This window comes from Etheostoma cragini, chromosome 3 (genome assembly GCF_013103735.1).
Source record: "Etheostoma cragini isolate CJK2018 chromosome 3, CSU_Ecrag_1.0, whole genome shotgun sequence".
NCBI classification, from domain to species: Eukaryota; Metazoa; Chordata; class Actinopteri; order Perciformes; family Percidae; genus Etheostoma; species Etheostoma cragini.
In genome coordinates, this window is record NC_048409.1 from 11,776,870 (window position 1) to 11,788,289 (window position 11,420).

General features: G+C 44.1%; 1 protein-coding gene across 1 annotated transcript in view; it reads left to right on the forward strand.

Annotated features, from left to right (window-relative positions):
- sipa1l3 (signal-induced proliferation-associated 1 like 3) overlaps positions 1–9,766 on the forward strand; it is a 73,590-nt gene extending 63,824 nt beyond the window's left edge. The window contains exons 14-25 of the mRNA XM_034867745.1: positions 26–274; positions 668–850; positions 1,347–1,471; positions 2,256–2,371; positions 2,458–2,897; positions 4,368–4,598; positions 5,660–5,822; positions 5,924–6,098; positions 6,387–6,536; positions 7,454–7,580; positions 7,921–8,002; positions 8,516–9,766. Coding sequence (XP_034723636.1) covers positions 26–274; positions 668–850; positions 1,347–1,471; positions 2,256–2,371; positions 2,458–2,897; positions 4,368–4,598; positions 5,660–5,822; positions 5,924–6,098; positions 6,387–6,536; positions 7,454–7,580; positions 7,921–8,002; positions 8,516–8,707 — 2,233 coding nt within the window. The 3' untranslated portion in view covers positions 8,708–9,766. The remainder of the gene's footprint in view (positions 1–25; positions 275–667; positions 851–1,346; positions 1,472–2,255; positions 2,372–2,457; positions 2,898–4,367; positions 4,599–5,659; positions 5,823–5,923; positions 6,099–6,386; positions 6,537–7,453; positions 7,581–7,920; positions 8,003–8,515) is intronic.
- The last annotated feature ends 1,654 nt before the right edge of the window (positions 9,767–11,420 follow it).

The following is an 11,420-nucleotide window of genomic DNA, read 5'->3' on the forward strand; positions in this document are numbered from 1 at the left end:
CTTGTTGTGCTGGGTGTCTCTGTAGGGGCTGCACAGAGGAGTATGAGATGAAGACCATGGAGCAGAAGCCAGAACCTGAGCCTCTGGCAGCAGGCTATCGACCCTCCCCCCGCCAGACGTGGAGATGGGACAGCCCACCCATTCCTCCAGGGCTCAGTGCCTCCAACCCGCAGCGCTGGGCTCCCATGGGCCCCCCACCTCCTCCCCTGCCCCGCTCACACAAGACCCTGATGCCTGTTCCCTACAGGGAGCCTCAGCACCCCAGCTCTCAGAGGTGAGACTCAGAGAGCCACTACGCTGTGATTTAGTAAATTACAGAAGAGACCCAATTGGGTTATTTATAACTTAGTGAACTGATATTATCGGTAGCGTAAATATCAGCAATTATTATTTATGGAGATTATCTGATATTGATTACTGATAGGAACAGATATTCACTATTTAGTTTGAACCCTTTTTGTTCTCAGTTGCTACCTACACATCTTGCTTGGAGCTGGTGTCTCACTGTCTTGTGCCAAAGTTAATAACCACAACCAAATCCTGGAATGTTTGTCATTTAAGTTAGATAAATGTTTTTTGTGTTCTTGTAGTCTTATTCCTGTACCTCACTTCTCTGGGGTCTGTTTGTTGTTCTGTTGGTTAACCACCCTGTTTGTATGTCCTCCAGGCCAGTGAGCTACCCAGAGAACCACTACAGTCTGTCTCCTGCAGTAGGCGACAGAATGCTACCCTACAGAAACCCCTCAGCCAGCTTCTCCTCTCCGTCCTCAGGCCTGGTCGGCCTCTCCACCATGGGGCCACCTGGGATCACACCAGGCCCCTTCGTACGCTACAAACCCTCCCCCGACAGGTGACTTTATGTTCTCCGAGCTCACCTCTGTCACCCCTTTGATCTTGATTAAGCGTGTTCAATGTTACTCAGAACAACTGCTTTGTGCGCTAATGGTGGATTTTGTCTGTTCGTAAGATGAGGCTGTATGATTAATTCATGTCTGCAGTTAGATGTGTATAAACACACAGTCTCCTCACGGAGGGATCTGTTGTGTGGGCGGCTCTTCCTCACTGTGTGGAGGCTGATTATATCTCGCCCAACCAGAGAAATTAGCTTTTTCAACCGCCATCGGGATGCAAAACAGAAACAGAAATTCAAATCCAATCTCTCTCTCTCTCTCTCTATCTCTCTCTCTGTGTGTGTGTGTGTGTGTGTGTGTGTGTGTGTGTGTGTGTGTGTGTGTGTGTGTGTGTGTGTGTGTGTGTGTGTGCACATGTGTTTGTGCTAGTTTATAAAAAATAAAAGTGTTTTAATAATAACATGCCGTCCCTCCCTTTATGATCCATCTGTGTAGATATGGAGCAGGACAGCGCCCCCTGCTGCCTTATGAGCCCCACCTCAGTGTGGACATCAACTCAAGCGGAGAGTCTTCCTCTGGCTTCACCAGTCAGGACAGCACCATGGAGCGCTGCAAAACAGGTACACTGCCTTCTGATAAAAGGATATTAATGTGCAATAAGTTGTGCACTTGCTGCATTTCTATCAAACTCCTATGATCAATCTTTTTATATTGAAAGTGGATCAAATGACTACTGATGCACTACGTATGTGAGAGGGATTGTTTATAGTGATGAACCCACAGATCTGCAGCTCCCCTCTGCTCTTTAAAGTTTTAGCGTTTCTAGCTCTTTGTTTTGGTTTACCGGCAGCAATGTTATTCTTTTGATTCACTCTCACAACTCTCATCAGTGTTTTAAAAAGCTCAACAAAAAAAACACTGTTCGCCGCCTGCCACGCACCGAACAGCAGACGGAAACAGTAAGCAACTAGCTGGTAAATGCAGTGGTGCAGTTATTTTTCTCAGTTGGTAGTAGAGACGAAATATGGAGATAAAAGAGTGAGTATTGGACTTACATTCATCAGGCGGCCAAAAACATGACTGCAAATGAATGATAATATGGCTCCCTAACTGCTCATGGCAACAGTTTAACATGTTTGCCATTTTGAAATGAGGCCAAAATAATTTATTGCTGGTCGTAAGTTAATCAGACACGTTATATTATTTAACTACATTCTTTCATTTATTGTGTGTGTGTGTGTGTGTGTGTGTGTTGCACAACTGAGTCTGATTATGTGCATTGGTGGGTGGAGGTCAGTGTTTAAATGTGCTATAAGTATTTAATCCTCTTTGCCAACCATGGAGTTTCAGTGTAATTTTCTTTAATCCTGTGAGTGTCTGTGTGTGTGTTTTTTTTCTGTCTAGAACCCCTCTGGCATGTACCATCGACGCCGTCTAGGGGACCAGGTGGTGGAGGAGGGCAGAGGAGACTAACCAGACAGGATGTCCCTGGGAAAGACTCTCCAAACAGACACTCGAAGGTCAGACTCATCCTCACCCTGTCTCATTTGTTCATCTTCTTTGCGTCTGTGAGTGTGTCTAAATGTTGCGCTCTTGTCCTCTGCAGGGCGAGACTCAGTACTCCAGCCACTCCAGCAGTAACACTTTGTCCAGTAACGCCTCAAGCAGCCACAGTGACGAACGCTGGTTCGACGGAGGAGCTGGAGGAGAGCGAGGAGGCGGGGGTTGCCCCGGCGACCCAGCCGACCCTGACCTCGACCTTCACAACAAGGGCGGGTCTAACGACAGCGGCATCGACGCCTCGAACCACTACAACAACAATCGCCCTGGAAACATGTCCAACAGCCATTCCCATAAGCCAATGCACTGCTTTGCGGCGTACAGCGGCATCCCGGAGCTGCCCCTGGAAAGGAGCAGCGGAGAAGCGAGGAGACGAGAGTCTTCGCCCATCATACCAGCTGCAGCCAATCAGAACAAAGGGTACCGGACCAGGACTTTCCCTCCTCCAGGCTCCAGCACTGATAAAATAGATGCTTTCAAACCCAGGTAAAGGACAGACTCAATGATGAGATGCATCCTTTATTTTTATGAAGCCGACATGAACTAATATTAAGCTCAGTTACACAACAGATAGGTGCTGGCTTTTATTGAATGCAGAGTGTTGTGTACATAAATCTTGCATTTTAATTCTGCTCAGCTTAATAGGGAATGTGTGCTTTGAGGAATCTTTGCATTATTTGAGTAACGATGCATCAATCAGCAGAAATGTACCACCACCAGATTTTAAACAATAGTTTGATGAATGAAAATCTATCTTTTAAAGGATTAAGGATTAAAGCAGCCTAATCCTTGTGAAACATACAGATCATCACCGGATCCCTTCTACTTGTGAACTTGCCACCCCCACGTCATAAATGCACGCAGGGATAAAACCCACAAACACACACAGGCTTTGACCACTCTGTGTTGGATTAAACCCTGAGTGTCATTGAATCTGATGTTGCAGTCTGTGCCTGGGATGTATTGAACTATCAACGTTATATAGACATCAAATTAAAACAGAAAGCTTTAGGACACAGATGATTCATCACAGGTATTGTGCACAGACTGATAGTGTTGTAAGGTGTTGTTAGTTTTGGTGACAGGATTACAGTAAGTGTTAGTCAGTAGTTATAGTATCTGCTTGGTGATACTGTTGTTAAACAGATGACGCAACCTTGACTTCTGGCTTCATTGACTGACCAATGAAGAGGAGGAAAGGAAGATGTATGCTACAAAATAAATGATGCATTAATATAACCATGTGGAAAGACAACACAAAGAGCAGTAAAAGAAACTAAATGTACCCTCAGTAAGCAAAAGAAAAATATTTATGCTTTGATCATTTGGGTCATATGTTTATAGTGGCTCCCACAACCACTCAATCGCATGATTATGTCTTCTTTCTTAAAGGAATAGTTTGACATTTTGAGAAGTATGCGTTTTCACTTTCTTGTCGAGAGAAGATCAATACCACTCTCATATCTGCTACTGCCAGCAGTTAGCTTAGCAGAAAGACTGGAAACAGCTAGCCAAAAAAAAATTAAAGTCATCTACCACAGGCTCACTAATTAACACACTTTAGGGATGCAGATTTTTGGTTATTCCCCAAAATGTTGGAACTAATCCTTTTCAATGTGTCAATTTGCTAAAACTCGTTGCTGACAAAAAGGACTTTTTGAATGATCCTGCAAAGGGGCACAGAGTAAACAATATAATGTAAAATGCAGTACTTGGCCATATTTACTAAAACAGCTCATAAAAAAATTAAAAGGCTTTTCCTCTTATACTACACCTGGTACGCGTGACCAATTGTATATGTCCTGTCCCTTTCTTTTGGCCATTTGTATCATCCTCTAAAGCAGGCAGAGAAAATCCAAACATCTTTCTGTGGCTAACTGTGGTCAAGAAAACAGATTTTCATGTTGTTGTTCATTGTGATGCATTAATCTCGTGTGTATCTGTGTGTCCTCTCAGGGCATACACACCGCAAGGTTACAGGACCCCAACAGCTGAGAAAGCCCGTCCCATCCGAGCCGCTACGACAACACCCACTTCAGCTCAGTTAAGCACTATCCCTTTGTCCAGTTCCGCCCCGAAGGCCTTTTACGGGAAGAGCAGACAACCGGCCTGGCAGAACGGGGACACCAGCCCGTCACCTTTAAACTTGACTACGACATCCAGCTCTGACAGCAGCAACAGCAAAAAGTAAGTTATTGGCTAAGAGCTTCAAATGAGCAGCCTTGATTTAGAAACATAATTTTCACTAATGAAGTCAGGGTTGTTGTCCCGTTTCTGACCATATTATATGTATTGTTTGGTCTCCACCAATGAGCAGCAATCCTCCATTCTGTTCTTGGAACGTCAAATGTTTAAATATAATATATCCTCACTCCTCAGTCCAGTCTGCAGTTCAAACCATGCAAGGAAAAATCCATCTCCTTTTCATGCAAAATAGGATCATATACAAATGTTGTGTAAAGCAGTGATTCCCAACCAGTTTGGCCCTTAAAAAGTGACCAATACAACAAAAGGTTAAAATGATCATTCACTAGAGGAAAATACGGAATTATAGGCACAACTCTGTGTAAGGCCTGGCTACAACATACATGCATTCTGGGATAGCAGAAGAAAAGATTCTCTAGCTTGTTTGCATTTCTTTAAACCAATCATACTGGTCTTGGGCACTGCTAAGCTCTGGAGGCAGCGACAGTGCCTCTGACAGAACAGATAATAAATAAAAACCTATTCTTTGTAAATCTTTACAATCATACATTACAGATACATAAAAAATGTATTTCATTTATTTTTTTCTTACTGTGGGACAACTTGCTACTTTTAAAACATAGCGTGTGTGTAATGAGTTATGATTAAAATGAATAGATTTTTCCATAACCAGTGGACAAACATGCTAGCACTTCCCTGTAAGATAATAAATGCCGTGAACCTATTCTTTGTAAATCTTTACAATCATTCACCAAAAGATACAAGCGGGCCTCTCAACCAGGCCTGTCTAATTGCAGGATCCACATTTTTGTCAAAAGTTGCCATTTTCAGCATGTAGGAGGTTGTTGTTTCAGTGACCAGTAACAACAAAGCCTGACATCCGGCGCGTGTCAGCCTTTATTCTGGCTGTGTACTTCTGTTGTGCCAGACTAATAAAACACTGACTTGTAAATGGGCTGGAAGTGTCAATGGTTTAGGTTCACTGTGGTCAGAAGATACATAGTATGCTTTGGTTTTTTGGTGCTCATGTCTTGTGTCTCCAGGCAGGTGGATACAAACGCAAAAAACGTGTTTGGACAACCTCGGCTCCGAGCCTCGCTGAGGGACCTGCGTTCTCCCCGCCGGACGTACAAAAGCACCATTGAAGACGACCTAAAGAAACTGATCATCATGGACAACCCGGGGGAGGCGCCGCAGAGAGATCCGGTGAGGAACACGGGACACTGGAGCATTACATCAGTCACCAGTCTTACTTTGATGAACTTGCACACACAGCTCTCTGATCTCGGTCACTTTTCTCCCTATAGTCTCCCAGACGAACCCTGCAGCGCACCTTTTCAGATGAGTCGCTGTGCAGCGGGCGCAGAGAGGCCAGCTTCGCCAACTCAGAGAAGCCGGCAGCGCCCACTGACGTACTGTTCACGTGCACACTGCCCACACGCAGACACGCCGTCTCCTCCAACCACATGCAGAGCAAGAAGGGTGAGTTTCAGCCGCAGCAACGGTTTTCATTTAGTTTTTAGGACGGGTGAGCAAAACTTGTTAAAAACGGTGTGGAATGTTTGCTGCCAACACTGCTGTGTTGAGGGTATTAACTGGCAACTTTCATTCTGTGGGAATCCAAGGGGCTCAGTGGTGAAAGCAATCCTATGTTATGCATGAGTTAAAAGTAACCGTTGTATTCATAACTTCAACAACATAGTTGGATGTCCTTGTTTCAGGCAGAGTTTTGGTTACTCACTGCAGCTATCTTTCTCTCCTGTCCCTCAGTGCCTCTGTCTGCCTCGGAGATGTCTCTCACAGAAGTTAGAGACAAAGTCCCCCCCCTGAAGAGGCTCGATCCCGGGCTAATGCCTCTCCCGGACACAGCCTGTGGACTCGAGTGGTCCAGCCTCGTCAATGCTGCTAAAGCCTACGAAGGTGAGGATGGAGGCACATCCGGATTAGGTTTGTTCAACTCAGTGTGAAATTCTAAATGTAACATTTAAATTTTTCTGTCATGGTTTGGACCAAAAATTCTGCTTAAATTCTGTTTTAGGCTGAAAGTCACATATACATAACTCTGATTGTTTCTTTCTGGTTGAAATACATTTATTCTCTCTGAGCATGTTTGCCCCACATGGAGGTAACATTGGGTAGCTCTAGGCACCTCACGCTTCGGCTTGATTCCGAATCACAGATGCATAAAAAATGTATTTCATGATTTCTTTGCTTACTTTGTGACTTGCTACTTTAAAAGAAATAGCATGTGTAATAAGCTGTAATTAAAATGAACAGATTCCTTTACTTCCATTATCTTTTAGTAAGACACATCTTGCATTAGGGATGTAAACGCTTACGTTAATTAATTTACTAAACTTTTAAACATTCATTTTCATTGGCCATAATTCTTACTGTAAGAGTGAAGGCTCTTAAATACTGGCATATGGTCCACACGAAAAAAAATCAGTAGGTCTCCATCATGAGACTCTGACCTGTTGATCGTTTCTGTTAAATATCCGATTATTGACTCTCGGCTCTCCTCTGTCACACGACGCTCCTGGGAAAGAAGGAGAGATCTGTTCCTCTGCGCCTCGTACACGTTCGCCTGCTCTGCTTCCCAGCTGCCGTTTCTTTTCTGGCTGTCTCTTTCCCGTCCCTCGTCTCCTCTACGATCACAAAGACGATCACGTCACTGACAAACACACTTGGCTCAGGCCAACACTTGATCCATAACCTGACCTGCTGCCAGGTCCTCCTGTGCCCAGGTGATATTGTGGAATGCATCCCGAGGGACACTTGGGTAAAAAAAACTCATTTATGCAGCTTTTAGAACGTGTCATGTGTCTCTATTGCAGCTCAAAGAGCAGTTTCCCTCTTCTCACTGACCGAGCCGCAGGTTGGAGGTCCAGACATGAGACCAGCGGTCAGTCCAGTCCAGTTTCAGACTCCTCAGACACCACGGACCACACCGACCTTAAGCGGGTAGGACAACCTCACTGTGTTGTTGTAAAGAAGTGCAGCCAGAGAGAGAGAGAGAAACCAAGGAATACAACTCTTTGTCACTACTGCCATCTTGTGGTACTTTACTTATTTGTAAATAACAACAGTCTTACCCAGAGAATGCATGCATGCACTCACAGAAACAGCCAATCCTGTCCTCCCCAACCACCTACATGACCTGTGCCGCATACATTCCTTTTATGTTGATGCTATGCAAAATATTCAGTGCTGTGTGTGTGTATGTGTGTGTGTGTGTGTGTGTGTGTGTGTGTGTGTGTGTGTGTGTGTGTGTGTGTGTGTGTGTGTGTGTGTGTTTTTACAGTGACGAGGTGCCCAATGATTTGTCTGGTCGGCTCCACCACCTGGAGGTGATGTTAAAACAGCTGAACACTGATCTGGAGAAAGTGAGAATTATTTTTTTACATTTTCCCTTTTTATTAAACCAATAAAAGTAGAAAGTCCAGGACAAAATGCTAACCCAGAATGTGAAGAAGAAGAAAAAAGCGGGGGGGGAGGGGGGAATCTCTACCAGCACCTCTTAAGCTCTTTCGGCTATGCTTAATATCTTGTGTATTTAGTTTGTATGAAAATCAGTACGAAAGTCTATAAATGACAAACCGTTGTTTTTGAGGGGTCATGTGGCGCTCTCAGGCAGGTTTTTGTTACTATAGGACAGTGCCAGGCCAGCTGTTTCCCTCAGTTTCCAGTCTTTATGCTAAGCTAACTATTTCCTGGCTGTAGCTTCATATTTAGTTGACAAAGAATGAGAGTAGCATCGAACTTGTCAGCTAAATTGCAAGAAAGCAAACGAGAGTATTTCCCAAAATGTCGAACTGTTCCTTTAAGTGTAAATTAAAGTTCCATCTTACGTCTAGTCACACTGAAAAGTCCCTGTTTCTCTGTCTTTCTTCCACCAGGAGAAGCTGGATAAAGTTGTTCTGCTGGCAGAGATGGCCAACCTGAGAGAAAACAACCAGCGGCTGCAGGAGGAGAGCCACACAGCCAGCGAGAAGCTGCGCAAGTTCGGGCTTTTTAATAACAGTGACAAGACAGAGAGTGACCTCGAGGCTCACTCCTTAACACGTGAAACTGACTTAAAGAGGGAGTGATACCTGCAGGAGAAGCTGAAGAGATTCAGGCCACAGAGGGAGGATTACTGTGAGAGTACCCATGACTCCTTGCACACACGAGCGGCGGCAGAGGTCACAATGACGTTACCTCATTTAGCTTCCACTGGACTGCCTTAAACCGTAGAGACCGCAAGAAAACAGACACGTAATTTTTGAGATGCAACACTCCCCAGAAAGTCTCACCAAGCCTGCACACAGACAGAGCAGAGACCTTCCCTCTCTAGTCTTTGAGCCTGTTTATTTTTTTAAACTGAAGTCTTATACTTGTCATAAATATATATAAATACATATGCTATGCCAGACAAGCGAGTCGGAGAGGAAACACTACATCACCTGGAGAGGCCTAATACTGTTCCTGAAGCGAAATCAGCCAAAAAAAGGAGAAAAAAAAGACTCATTACAGACGGCATCTCCCAGAATGCACTAGCAGTAATGAAAGCGCTACAGACATGGTACTGTAGATAGATGCCTGTGTGGTACAATTCTCATGTATCAACATTACCTATATTGTTCTGATATTGTTGTACTAAAGAGGTGTGTGTGTGTGTGTGTGTGTGTGTGTGTGTGTGTGTGTGTGTGTGTGTGAGTGAGATGGTACTGCGAATACTTGGAAGCATTGTGGCACAACAGTGCCCCACACATGCATCTCTGCTAAAGGCAAGATGCCTTTTATTACCCTTTGGTGTGTGTGTGAGAGAGAGAGAGAGACAGAGAGAGGTTGATTGGAATGGTCGGCTATTGGACGTTTTGATTGATGAACAAACGTTTTTACTTTAAAAAGAAAACTTGTGGGCCACACTATTCTTCTTTCCTCCGTTTACATGGATGAACCTGTGGCCCTTTAGATGTGAAACAAGCCATCAGCATGTTGAGTGAGTGTAAATGGACGATGTCATGAAGCTCAGTGATATAACTAGTGAAATATCTCTAATGTAGTGCATTGTTTTTTTTACTGTTTTCAACAGTGCCGCATCATCTCAGATCTAAACGTACTGGACAATTATTTTAACCTTGTCGTTATCACAGTATGTCTTAAAAGAAAATCATCTTTTTTTATGTAAAGCTGTAGTTGTGCCCATTTTGTATTCGCTTTGTAGCGGAGACATTCCATTAAATATATGCTACAGCCAGCAATCGGTTATGAGCTCAGCATGACAACTGGACACGGATGAAGACAGAGGTAACAGTCTGCCTAGCAGCACCTGTAAAACGCTCTAATCTACACAATATATAAAAAACAAGTTGGGAAAAGGACAGGATTTTTAACTTTCAGGAGTATCTGCTGGTTGCCTGGCAACTGGTCCTTGTTTTACACTAAATTCTATAGGCCATCAGATTCTGTGACCTGATTAGCAATTTGATCTTACCTCTGAAAACCTTTTTAAATACATAGTGCCCTCATAATATTTAGATATAAAAACATGTATCAGTGAGCTGAAGAGGTGTTGGTAAGTGGACTTGCCATTAGACTGATGCCGGGCTAGCTATGGCCCCCTGCTAAGCTAACCATCTGTTGGCTGTATCTTCATATTTAACGGACAAACATGTCAATCTTGCCATCCAACTCTCTACTGTAAAGTGAGTTATGGTATCCCTCACCATATCAAACTATTTTTATGATAACGTCTTCTTTGCATTCTAGTCCCAGCGAAGCTGCCACCAGTAACTTCTGCTTTTAAACATTTACTGTACATGAGACTCACTCGACAACACTGAAGCTCCTTCATATAAGAACCAGTCTGCGTGCGTGCGTGCGTGCGTGCGTGCGTGCGTGCGTGCGTGCGTGCGTGCGTGCGTGCGTGCGTGCGTGCGTGCGTGCGTGCGTGCGTGCGTGCGTGCGTGCGTGCGTGCGTGCGTGCGTGCGTGCGTGCGTGCGTGCGTGCGTGTGTGTGTGTGTGTGTGTGTGAGAGGATTTGTCCCCGTGTTCTGTGATCTCCCCAATGAACACAAAAGACGTTATTTATACAGCTAGCTTGCTTAACACTATTGTCTACTATATCTATTTTTCATACAAAAATAATGTGTGTTTTTGGACGCTGGTACTGAGTGGACAATACGTCCCTGCAGATGATGACCCTTAATCTCCCTGCGTCAGATTAGATATTGCTGATTAAGTTGTACTAAATGATCATGTCCTGCTTTGCCCTGTAGGACAGCTACTCGTCTCTCATCAGGAGGTTTCTTCCCCGGTCTGACTGGAACTGTTGAATATTTAAATCCACTCAGGTTCTTCAAGATGCTGTTAATGACACTAAACCGTCAGTTAGGAGTGGGCGACGTGACGCATTGTAGCCTGAGACAATGTCCCTCTGTGTTTTGCCATACTGTTTATACCGTTGTGTTTATCCCTTTAATATCTCTGGGCCCATTTTAGACATTTTTTGCAAATCAATTTGCAGGACAGGTTCATGGCAACCATGTTTACAGGTATTTAAAACAGAAAAATCCAAACAGTTTCTCAATTTGATTTATCCTAAAGTTGACTTTACTGATATCTTCATATAAAATGATTCATGCTGTGACAAAAGATGTTATCCCTATCACTCACTCCTATCAAAAATACTTTGTCACTGACACAAGGGGGCGACGCGTGTTGCAGTCTGACTGAGCTGGACAGAAAACGTGCTATTTCTTCATGGTTCCACTTCCTTTTATTCCTCTACAGCCAGTAAAAGTCTCAACTTGGCCTGTG